This window comes from Ceratotherium simum, chromosome 16, assembly GCF_057802395.1.
Source record: "Ceratotherium simum simum isolate JZ-2026a chromosome 16, ASM5780239v1, whole genome shotgun sequence".
NCBI lineage: Eukaryota > Metazoa > Chordata > Mammalia > Perissodactyla > Rhinocerotidae > Ceratotherium > Ceratotherium simum.
In genome coordinates this window covers 47,123,796-47,136,152 of record NC_141915.1, presented here as the reverse complement: position 1 = coordinate 47,136,152, position 12,357 = coordinate 47,123,796, and the positions used below count along the sequence as shown (strand labels likewise).

Genomic DNA, 12,357 nt, shown 5'->3' with positions numbered 1-12,357 from the left:
TTACCTAGAGTGTGGAATGATCAAAGTGCTTAAACAGCCTCTCTGTATGGATCTTTTCGTTATTTAAAGTGAGTTGAAGAAACTAAGATGCTCAAGAAGCCAGGTGATGAGAAGCATTTGTAAGAAAATATCAACCTATTCACTTTTGAAATCCTACAGAAGATGAAAAGAGGATCAGATATTTGAGGAGTTGGTACTAAAGTTTGTGTGCATTATTTAAAATCTACCTGCTTGACTTTCTTAAGAATGATTACTTTTCCCTACACACATACAATACTATTCCTGACACTGGAACTGTGGAGGATTTTTACAAGCAAATATCCTCTCTTCTTATCCTTCTCAGTCTTATGATAGATATAATCTGATACAAAAGCTTGCTTTCTTGGCCTGCTAGCATGTCAGCTTGATGTAGCATTTTTCTTTAGAGGTTCCTAAGCCCTTTGAAAAGTAGTTGCCACTCCAAGTTGGTATGACACCACCTAAAAGGCAGTCAGTTAATTACTGTGTTTTGTATCCCTGTTGATGCAGCATGATTTCTTGTTTTCTGTATAGAGACGGTGAGGTTTCTCTAATAGGATGCTGGATTTATATTCAGTATTTGAGGGGTATAAAGGAGGACAGGTAAGAGGCCTTCTCTGTCTGCACTATGAGAACTTGGACCTTCCATTGGCAAGATTCAGGCTCTGTCTAATGTTTATACCTTCTCTAAATTAGCAGTTCCCAACCAGGGGTTATTTTGCGCCTCCTCCCCCCGGGGGGGGGGAGGGCATTTGGCAATGTGTGGAGACATTTTTTATTGTCATGACTGAGGAGAGTGTGCTATTGACATCTAGTAGGTTGAGGCCAGGGATGCAGCTAAACATCCTACAATGCACAGCATGGCCCCACAACAAGGAGTTACTCAGTCCAATGTCAGTAGTGCTGCGGTTGAGAAACTCTGCTCTGAAGTGAAGGGGAACAAAGAGCCACAAAGTTTTGGTTGTGAAGGAGCAAAGTTTGTACTAACGCCACTTTGTGTCCCTCATTTAAAGGTATGTTGGAGGTCATCGAACAAGTAAGATTATGAGGTTTGTGGATAAAATTACCAAGTCAAAATATTTCCAAAAAGCAACAGAGACAGAGTTCATTAAAAAGAAGATTGAAGAAGTCTCCAATACACCCTTGCTGCTAACTGTTGAAGTACAAGAATGTAGAGGAACCTTGGCGGTCAACATTCCACCTCCCCCGACTGACCGAATATGGTGCGTAGAGGGGCCCTCAGGGGCAGCAAGTGATCCCCTTGTTGCATGACCATAAAAATCTCAGCCTACTTACCCTTGCCAGTATGGAAAGTACCTTCTTTGGGCAGAAGTACTTTCAAACGTTTTTCCTGGAACCTTAATATTAGTTGTAAATCCAATTCTGGTTTCTTCTGTGAATGGTTAATTCACATTTAAAGAATCATCTTCACAAGTTAGGAATAGTTAATAGGTGAAGTTTATGGGATGCGTTATTTCTGTTCTTGGTCTTCTTCCTCTTTAAAGCCAATTCTTTCCACCAGTAAGAAGAGCTGCCATTTGTAGAGCTCTTATTCTCTGCCTGGCCTGGGGTGTAACTGCCTCACCCGGTCAGTCCTCACAGCCTCCTGTGGAGGTGGGTGCCATCGTTATCCCCACGTGACAGAAGGGGATCATGCATCCAGCAGAGTCCTGGGCAGTTAGGGAAGACTTCCCTGGGTCAGACCTAGATGTTAAGGAGGCAGAAGCATATGCACTTGGTAATTGTGATAAGAGGTCTATCCAAGGAGTTGTCACTGAATGAACCAGTGGTTCTCAACCCCACCTGCATAACGCAGTCTGCTGGGAGCTTGTTAAAAATAGAGATATGCCTAGCGCAGCCCCCGAGATTCAGGGGTTGGGGGACTAAGGCAGGATTGAGAATCACTGAAATAAGTCATTCATGGGTCCAGCAGAAGAAGATTAGTATCTGTGAATCTCAATTTAAAATTTAAAATTCCAAGTCCTATAAGATGTGCATAAGTATATGCAGTGATTGCAAAAGAGACCTCATTGTACCATAAACTATACATGTATGAAAAAGATAGCTCTGTTCTCTCATAGATGAAACCAACATGCTAGTACACATTCTTGGTGTTCAGAAGGGTTTGTAGGAATGATCAGAAGAGGATTATTGAATTCACTAATCATTTGATGATGATACTGGTGTTTGCCAGTAAAAACTTGAAAATACTTTTTTAGATTTTATTTTTTAAAAGTAGTATTTTCATTGTAAAAAAAAATTGAGAGATTAGGAAAAAATGAAAAAACAAAACAAGACAGGGAAAAACAAGCCCACAGTCTTAACATCCAGAAATAACCACTATTAATACTTTACGTACAGTCTTCCCAACCTAATTTTTAAAAATTTTTTAAGGGCCGGCCCCGTGGCTTAGCGGTTAAGTGCGCACGCTCTGCTACTGGTGGCCAGGGTTTGGATCCTGGGCACGCACCAACGCACCACTTCTCCGGCCATGCTGAGGCCGCATCCCACATACAGCAACTAGAAGGATGTGCAACTATGACATACAACTGTCTACTGGGGCTTTGGGGAAAAACAAGGAAGAGGATTGGTATCTACTGGGGCTTTGGGGAAAAACAAGGAGGAGGATTGGCAGTAGCTGTTAGCTCAGAGCCGGTCTTCCTCAGCAAAAAGAGGAGGATTAGCGTGAATGTTAGCTCAGGGCTGATCTTCCTCACCAAAAAAAAAAAATTTTTTTTTTTTTTTAAAGATTTTTTATTTATTTATTTTTCCCCCAAAGCCCCAGCAGATAGTTGTCTGTCATAGCTGCACATCCTTCTAGTTGCCGTATGTGGGACACGGCCCCAGCATGGCCAGAGGAGCGGTGCGTTGGTGTGCACCTGGGATCCGAACCCGGGCCGCCGGCAGCACAGTGCACGCACTTAACCGCCAAGCCACGGGGCCGGCCCAAAAAAAAAAAATTTTTAATGGGGCCGGCCCAGTGGCACAAGCAGTTAAGTGTGCGTGCACCGCTTTGGCGGCCCGGAGTTCGCTGGTTCGGATCCAGGCGCGCACCGACGTACCACTTGTCAGGCCATGCTGTGGTGGCGTCCCATATAAAGTGGAGGAAGATGGGCATGGATGTTAGCCCAGGGCCAGTCTTCCTCAGCAAAAAGAGGAGGATTGGCAGATGTTAGCTCAGGGCCGATCTTCCTCACACACACAAAAAAACTTAATACTAAGAGTTGATACATTTCTTCCCTTCTAAGCTTTAAGATTTATCAGTTGCAAGTGCCACAGTGGAAGATAAAATTAAAGGCCTCTGGGATAGTGCTATCCAGTGCATGCTTACATGCTGAACTATTTGTTATTGATCCACAAAGATAAGTATAGATATTGAGAGTGTCTAGAAACAAATTGATAGCAACTTGACATTTTTATTGTATTTTTTAAAACATTGGTCCATGACAGATTGAAGTTTCTAGATAGTTTGATAGCATACAGTCTCCACTGGGAAGCCATAAAAAGCATGGTGTAGAGTGTGGAATGAAAAAGCACATTATAGAACGTTCTGTGTTTACATAGGCATATTAGGAGTGTGGGAACACTGACCCCACTTCTCTCAGTGGTCTTGTCTTGGGGGTGAGATTCAGAGAGAGGCAGCATCTTTCACTTTCTGCTTTATACACTTGCATATTTTGAGTTCTGTAACATACATATACTACTTTTATAAAAATAGAAACAATAAAGGTCCTTGCCATTTTAGGAAAAATAAAAACCAGAAAACAATGCCTAGGTCACAGACTTTTCCAGTGGTGCCTCCTTGCTTTCCCAGTTTGTCAGAACTCTTCTCAAATTATCACAGCCCTACACACAGCCCAGGGACACAGGGAGTTCACAATTCATACTTGTTGCATTGAATTATTTTTAGAGGGAGTTTCAGACTAAGAGAACATTTAGGTAGTGATAAAGCCCCATGTAAATCAGGAATGTTTGCTGTTGGCACTTGTCTACTTCCTTTCTTTGCCTCTAAATGTGGTTATTACTTTTCTTCTTCAAAAAGGTATGGTTTCCGGAAGCCACCATTTGTAGAGCTGAAAGCTCGGCCAAAACTTGGAGAGAGGGAAGTGACTTTAGTTCATGTGACAGACTGGATAGAGAAGAAACTGGAACAAGAGTTTCAGGTAAGCTGCAGTGTCATCTGGTGTTTCATCTGAGTCTAAAAGCTCTGGGTAGAACCGAGGTGCTGGACTTCACTTGGGTCGGGATCTGCCTTGGAGAATCTGATGAAAGCTGTGGACCCTCATCCCAGGAAGGTACACATGTGATCAAACAGATCACAGGTGCAGTTTCAAAAAGCCCTAAAACTCATCCACAGAACCCTGTTCAGTAGTCTTCAGAGGAAACCCCAAAGGTGGGTTACTAAGCCAAAGCTCATTCTCTAAGCCTGTCTCCTGCTTTTTGCCACCAAGGTAATAGCAATGTAGCCGAGGCCCTGGGATGAGCTATTCCTATCAAATTTTTATCAGCTGTTTGAGGCACTGTTGTCTTTCAAGGTTTTATGGATTAGCAGACTATTTACTTCGTAATGAATTTCACCTTTTGAAGAAGACCCATATTATTTTTGCAGTGGTATATTTTGAGTTATTGCCTTTAAGATATTATATTTTTATTATTTAAAAGCTATAGATTAACCATAACTGAAAACCAATTTCTGGAAAGCGTAATATTGTCACCAAACGGAAGAGTACTTTGAACCTAGTGACAGGAAAGAAAACCTTATGCCTTTAGTATTTTTCCTTTTCCTTTTCCCTAGATCCTACATTAGGAATTTGAGTGGGTCATCCGTGTAGGGGTACTGGGGTACAAGGAGTGAAAGAAGGGACAAGGGGACAGAGATTGGTGCCTGGTATTTTTGAGGCAAGTTGGGAAGTTGAAGGGTAACTGCTGCACCCTCCCATAGCCACCTGTTTTTGTCTTCATTTATGCTTTTTTAAGAGGACATTACTGAAGATTGAATGCATTGCCAAAATTTACTCATATAAAATTGTTTATAAGCAGGATTGGCAAAGTACCATTACTGTCAATCACTGATGGTCCTTCGGGTGTTCACAATAGTAGGATTTCTTTCATATATTTGAAAAAAAAATTAGCTTACATTTTGTTGCTAGGTATTAAATGGATAAATTCACTTGGAATATGTGTTCTGGACATGGTAATTTGGAAATACTATGAGCAGCTTAAACCAATTCTCTTAAAACAATGTTGAGTATTTATCAATTCACGAGTAATTTTATTGTATGTACATCAAATCAAAGGCTGCTTCTGGGCTGGCCCCGTGGCTTAGTGGTTAAGTGCACGCGCTCCGCTGCTGGCGGCCCGGGGTTCGGATCCCGGGCGTGCACCGACGCACTGCTTCTCCGGCCATGCTGAGGCCGCGTCCCACATACAGCAACTAGAAGGATGTGCAGCTATGACATAACAACTGTCTGCTGGGGATTTGGAGGAAAAATAAATAAACAAAAAAATTAAAAAAAAAAAAAAATGCTGCTTCTGCCTCAGAGCTGACTTATTGGGTTCTTGTTGTGTTCATGCACTGATGTGATTCAAGTCTTTCTAAATATGGTACAGGAATTAGTTTGGAATGTTGTTTTATATATATTTTAAAAACTTGTATAAAATTATTATCAGAACATGGTAGGGTGACAGCCTGAATAAACAAAGCATTCTTCCACATGGCTATTCTTTAATATCTTTCTACAGAAAGTTTTTGTCATGCCAAACATGGATGATGTTTATATCCCTATAATGCACTCAGCCATGGACCCTCGCTCCACTTCCAGTCTCCTGAAAGACCCACTTGTGGAGGCTGCTGATCAGCTGTGATGGGTGAAGATCTGTTCCCAGTATTCTGAGATCTCACTCAAGGTGTGGGGTTCTTGGCTGCCATCTGTGCTGTAGCACTGGCTTTTCCTTGTGCCACAGTTCTACCCTCTGCCTGCCATGGCCCATTCTACCATCAGGTGTCATTCCACACGTCCAGTGACTGGTGTCTAGATTGTCTGCTGCAGAGCTTTAACTCAGAAAGGAGACTGTGGAAGCATCATCATGGTGGATCCGGAGGTGACAGGTGAATCACACCATGGCTTTTTTGAGTCTACCAGTTTTTGTGGCAGCAAAAGAGCAAATTAAGAGCAAAGCTGTACAACTGGAAGGCTTCCCCTTGCCTTCTCGCCTCCAAAGCTTTTCCTCAGGCAGCCAGCGCACAGTGGAACATTTTCTCACTTCTACAGTTTGTGTGTGATACAGCCTTCTAAACTCCAGAGATCTCAATTCAGTAACGTGTGGGGAGTGGCATTTTGTGAACCATTTCATTGGTGATAAAGAGATATGCATAGCAACTTACTTTTCATATTAAATTCTGCGTTTTGGAAGCAAGTAGCCATAGAACATACACACACCCTAACACACTATCAGCTGGGGTGGGGACAGTGGGATCTTTGTGAAAATTAGGCAAAGCCATGAGATCAAACCATCCCAAGCCTTTTACCAATAAGATACAGTCACCTGATTTCTGATCCCAAATGTTTTCCCGAGACTTGAGCATATGTGAAAACGTCATACATGGCACATGACTGGATTGGGGTGGGGCCAGAAAGCCAGGCCAGTCTTTCCATCTGGCACTTTGTGTGCTCCGGGAAGCTTTATATAGGCATCTAAATGCTTTGTTAATCTAACCGGTTTGGGATGTTTTGTGGGCAGTTTCCTTTTCTGATGGCCAAAACGGAGAGCTGCTAATGATCATCATGAGGGTCAAGACCAAGTTTGCTCAACATCATACACTACATATCTCAAAATTAATGTGACCTTTAATGTTGCCAACTTATTTTGTGCATTTGTGTCAGAATGTTTGGTTTACAAGTTTGGGGGCTCTAAGTGTATAATTTGCTTTGAGAAGTACACTTAAAAACACCATTTCTTATTGTTTAAAGCTGCATTCAGTATCAAAATTACCTTGGGTAACTTTTGATAACTTACATATGTGGACAAAGCTAATAGTGGTTTTTTAAACAGCACCTTGCCTGAACATGACTTTAAAGAAATTAATATATTGAAAAAATATTTGAACCCTTATTTGATTACTTTAATTGTACCATTAAAACATTTGATTTAAATTATTTGACCATTCTAGTCATTGTACTGTTCTAATTTCTCATTGTGTAGGCCGATTTGCTTGTCAGTCCGCATGTCTTGTTCACTGGTCTTTATAATTTTTGTGCAATAACTAAAGGCAAAGGAATAGATGCACTATTGTGTAAAGAGATTACACATGACTGTACCCTATTGCACTTAATCAAATAGTATGTGGGGGTTTACAATCGCTTGCATTGTTTCACAAAATAAATATCTCATCAAATACCAGATAAGCATCTAAGTTATTACTGAATCCTGGTTAGATAACAGGGACAGAATCAACAGTGGGTACAGGGCAGTGGGCCCCTCTGCTGCCAATAGCAGCTTCAATTTCCTGGGTGATAACTGGACCAGCCCTCTTGTAAGAAGGTAACGTAGTCCTTACCAGATGGATGAGGTAGGTGCTATTATCCTCAACCCGCATTTAAAAACCCCAGGTGGGGGCCAGTCCTGCTCCTGAGCTGGACCTTAACCTTTAAGTGACTAGTAATCCTCTTAACTCGGGGGCCTTTCCAATTAAGCGCCAAAGCAATTTAGGCACCGCACTTGTGCCTCCTTGCCTTTCAACAGTGCTGCCTCGTTCTCAGAACTAATGCACATTTCACCTGAAGCCAGGTGAGAAATTCATCACCTAGAATCTAACTGGATTACGAAGAGTGACTGGTGCATTTATTTGGGTGCCTGTGTTGTGCCCAGCATGCATAAAATCATCTTCACCACAACTACTGTTATTGTGAGCTGTTTAGGCTAATGGGACACATTAACTTGCCCAAAGCTTTTAGCCGGAGGCTTGGCACACGGTATCCACCTAAGCAATTGGCCCTAAATAGTATTTTTTGTAAATAGGTCGCGGCTGCACCTCAGCCCGATGAGTTAAGTTCAGGCAGGCTCAAGACCGAAGCCAGTTCCTGTCAAGTGCACCATGGCCCTTAAACTGCTCGAGGCCATAGCCCGATTCTCATCTTCCCTCCCTGCGGATACCATCCGGGCCGCGGTTAACTGAACCTGCAAGTCTCACTTATCCAGAGAACACGACAGTAGAGACTACAGGGAAGGCACAGGAATGTGCGGGGCACTAAGTAGCAGAGCTTACAGCATCTCCGACGTTCTCCCTAGGGCCTTTCGACCTTGGCTCTAAGGGCTGACGCCTGAGTCATCACAATCCGGGGAAAACCTCCCGCCCCGGCAGCCGGTGCTGCCTTGTTGCTCACGGTTAAAAGGGCCGCCAGCGGGGGGCAGGCGGCCCCAGTTATGCGCAAGCGCGTGCTCTGGCGCCGCAGCCTGACCCCCGGCGCCACGTACAGGCGCAGCAGGGGCTCAAAGGCAGCGCGTCGCGAAAAGAAACACGACACCAGCCATGTGATCAAATCATTTTATTGGTGGGCTTAGGAGGAGAGTGAAGAACTGAGATGACAGTGACAGCCGACGTCCTCGGCGCTGCTGGGATCTGCAAGAAAGAGGTGGGTGAGCGGGTGTGCCCCCGCAGGCCCGGTCCCTCCCCGCCGCGGCGGCGGCCCCGCTCAGATTCCAGTTCGCATCACCCGCGTCAGCAGTCTAACACGTGCTTTGATTGGGATGTCATCACCGCTGGCCGCCCGCCCCACCCCTGGCTCCCAGGTCCCTATACCCGAGGCCAACGCGCCACGGCCCACCGCAAAAGGAACCTCACCTCCCCAGCTTGACGGTCGCCGAAAGACTGAGGAGCGGTGCCGGCTCCTACTTAAAGGAGCAAACGGGATGTGGTTGGGCGGGCTTTACCGCTATTAACCAATAGCAAGTCAAACTTCCGGCCACGTGCCGGTAAAGTGGCCTAATGATTGGCCGTGCTCTCTGGGTCCTCCAGGGTATGGAGTGGTCACGTCCCAACCATAGAGATGGGACTCAAGGGAAGACGGCGAGTCGTGCGGTGTGCGGAATGTTTCCCGAATTTGTTTCCACGTGTGGATCGCCGGCTTGAATTTAGTGCATATCTTTGCAGTATTCAGTACACGAAAGAAAATTTTACAAACAACAGGACGCAAGTAATGCCCAACTTGTTTGAGATATTCTGTGCCAGGAGCTTAGGCTAGCAGCTGAGGGTATAAAAGTGAAGAAAACTAGCCTTGCCCCAGAGTTCAAAGTAACCTCTGCTGGTGGAAAGAGCTTTTGTTTGAAAGTAAGCCGATGTGCAACCAAATCCTGACTTTCTGATGAATTGCATTTATGACCTTGATCACTTAACATTACTGAGCGTAAAATTTCTGAAAAATAGGAATTTCCAAAAAAGTAGTTGTAAGGATTAAATGAATGAATGTCAGTCGCCTGGCACATTGAGTGGTAAAGAAATATTTGTTTTTAAAGGATTGGTGTGATGTGGAGAGCTTATGTGATTGCAGTACTTTATTAAATGCTGAAGTAGAGTTATGAAAAGCCTACTGTGGAAGCCCGAAGGAGAGAAGGCCTAACTTTGTGAAAGCTGAATGTGTTCTAAGTATTGAGCTCATACAGCGAGCCAGGCACTTTTCTCTAGTGGATAGGAATATGGCCCTGCCCTCTAAGAGCTTGGTTTACCGGGAGAGGGAACAGTAAGCAGCCACAATCTCTGCTTATCCTTATTTCCTTCATATAATTTCCCTTGGGGATTCTTATCCTTTTTTCTTTTTAATCAGAAAAATGTACTGTTTTTTGTAATAATCAAAGCATTTCAGCCTATGAGTTTGTAGTTGAATAGGGCTCTTATGTTCATTATTTTTTACGTAGTCGTTAGTTAAATTTAAAAATTCCTGTTTGGTCCAAAGCAATAATTATTTTGGCAAGTATTTTGTAACTTCTATATGATTATTTTTATTATTACTTAAACTTTTAACATTTATTACATTGTGGTGCAGTTTCTACACTGGGAAATGTATTAAAATTTTCTTTGTAGCCTAGAATATGAACTATTTTTATAAATATTCCATAGATTCTTGAAATGAGCATTTTTCACTATCATGTACAAATATAGACTTGGAATATTTATTAATTCAACCTTAGTTGTGTTTTAATTACATTGTCCAAATCACTGTGTATTTTATACTTGATTGGGAGGGTATGTACTGTCATTGATTGATAGTGATGTGTTCAAATGCTTCAAATACAAATGTGGGTGAGGATGCAAAGCAACAAGAACTTTGCTCCATGACTATGTGGGAATGCAAAATAGTATAACCATTTTGGAAAAGAAATTGGACAGTTTCTTATAAAGTTAAACATACACTTACCGTATGACCTAGCAGTCTCTGGGTATTTACCCAAGAGAAATGAAAATTTATGTTCACACAAAATCCAGTACAGAAATGTTTATAATAACATTATTCATAATCCCCCAAACTGGAACCACCCAAAAGCCCTTCACTGGGTGAGTGGTAAGCAGTTGTGGTACATCCATACAGTTGAATGCTAGGCAGCAATAAAATAGAATGAACTAATTCATACATGCAACACTCGGAAGAATCTCAGAGGCATTATGCTGAGTAAAAGGAGCCAGACTCAGAAGACAGTGTGATTCCATTTATATGACATTCTAGAAAAGACAAAACTATAAGGATGGAGAACAGATCAAAGAGTTTCCAGGAACTAGGGGCATGGGGAGCTTTTGACTACAAAGGGGCAGCAGGAAGGGCGTTTTTGAGGGTGATAGAACTGTTCTGTCCCTTGATTGTGGTAGTGGTTACACGACTTTATGCATTTGTCAAAACTCATAGAACTGTTCACCCAGAAGATTTAATTTCACTGTATGAAATTTAAAAACAAAAAAAATTTAAAAATTATGCTTCAGTCACTTTCTTTGGTTATTTCTATTGTTATTTGCTTTGTATGTTTTGAGGCTATGCTATTTATCTCATTATGGTTTGTGGCTGATAATATTTCCAATAATCATGGATTACATATATCTATATATAAAAGAACACTCTAAGCTATTTGTGTTTGTTTGGTTTTTTTTCTGAGAAAGATTGGCCCTGAGCTAACTGTAGCCAGTCTTCCTCTTTTTGCTTGAGGAAGATTGTCCTTGAGCTAACATCTGCGCTCATCTTCCTCTATTTGTATGTGGGATGCCACCACAGCATGGCTTGGTGAGCGGTGTGTAGGTCGGCATCCAGGATCAGAACCCATGAACCCTGGGCCACCGAAGCGGAGCACATGAACTTAACCACTACGCCACTGGGCTGGCCTTCTTTGTATTTTTTGTCTTGAGTTCTAGTTTATCTTACATTAGCATTGCTACTCATGTCTTTTTTTCTTTGTGTCTGTCTGATATAATTTTGCCCATCCCTTTATTTTTAACCTTTCTATGTTATTTTGTTTTTAGTGTGTCCTTTGTATGAGACATATGGTTGGATTATAGTGTTTAGCCCAATGTGACAATATTTGCCTTTTAAAAGGAAACATCTCTGCATACAAAAGAGTACATATACAGTACATGTGCGGTTTGGAGATTAGTAATAAATTGAACATTCATATACTCACCACTTAGTGTAAGAAAAATGACGTCAATAACTTTGAAGCTCATTTTTTGCCCTGTCTCATTCCATCTCCCTCCCTCTCTCAGAGAAAACCACTATCCTGAATTTTGAGTTTGTTGTTTTGCTTTTCTTTTTAGTTTTGCTTAATATACTTGCATATTATTTTTTTCAAGTTTTGCTTGATTTTGAGCTTTATAGAACTAGAATATACTGTATGTATTCTTTTGTGACTTGCTCTTTTTATTGTTTAATATTGGTGACATGCGTGTTGTTGTGTGTAATGCAACCAGTAATTGTAGTAATGCAACCAGGTTCACTGCTATGTAGCATCCCAGTACACAATTATACTGAAGTTTACACATCTGTTCTCTTTGTTAGATGCTTAAAATAGCTTCCAGTTTTTACTATCACAAACCATTACAAAGCTGATCCGAATATTCTTGTGTGTGTGCAAAAAGTTCCTTTGACGTACGTACATAGAAGCACAATGGCTGGGTGGTAAGGTAGGCACATTTCCAACTTTCTAGGTAATAGCAAATTATTTACCAGAGTGGATGCCGTACTTTGCACTCCTGCCTTGGCCTACACCCTCACCAATACCTGATATTGTCAGACTTTTTATATGTTTGCCAATATGGTGAGTATAAAATGGTGTCTCATTGTAGTTAAATTTTAACAGGCTTCA

General features: G+C 42.0%; 1 protein-coding gene and 2 non-coding genes across 3 annotated transcripts in view; 1 reads left to right on the top strand and 2 right to left on the bottom strand.

The window, feature by feature from the left end:
- Positions 1-8,885, top strand: part of TEX2 (testis expressed 2) — a 108,387-nt gene extending 99,502 nt beyond the window's left edge. The window contains exons 10-12 of the mRNA XM_087441424.1: positions 1,032-1,241; positions 4,061-4,181; positions 5,761-8,885. Coding sequence (XP_087297550.1) covers positions 1,032-1,241; positions 4,061-4,181; positions 5,761-5,883 — 454 coding nt within the window. The 3' untranslated portion in view covers positions 5,884-8,885. The remainder of the gene's footprint in view (positions 1-1,031; positions 1,242-4,060; positions 4,182-5,760) is intronic.
- LOC147915056 (small nucleolar RNA SNORA76) lies at positions 8,390-8,521 on the bottom strand. Its single transcript, XR_015554814.1, has one exon. It is a non-coding gene; the product is annotated as a small nucleolar RNA SNORA76 (small nucleolar RNA).
- Positions 8,710-8,779, bottom strand: LOC147915055 (small nucleolar RNA SNORD104). The gene has a single exon (XR_015554809.1). It is a non-coding gene; the product is annotated as a small nucleolar RNA SNORD104 (small nucleolar RNA).
- Positions 8,886-12,357: the final 3,472 nt, after the last annotated feature.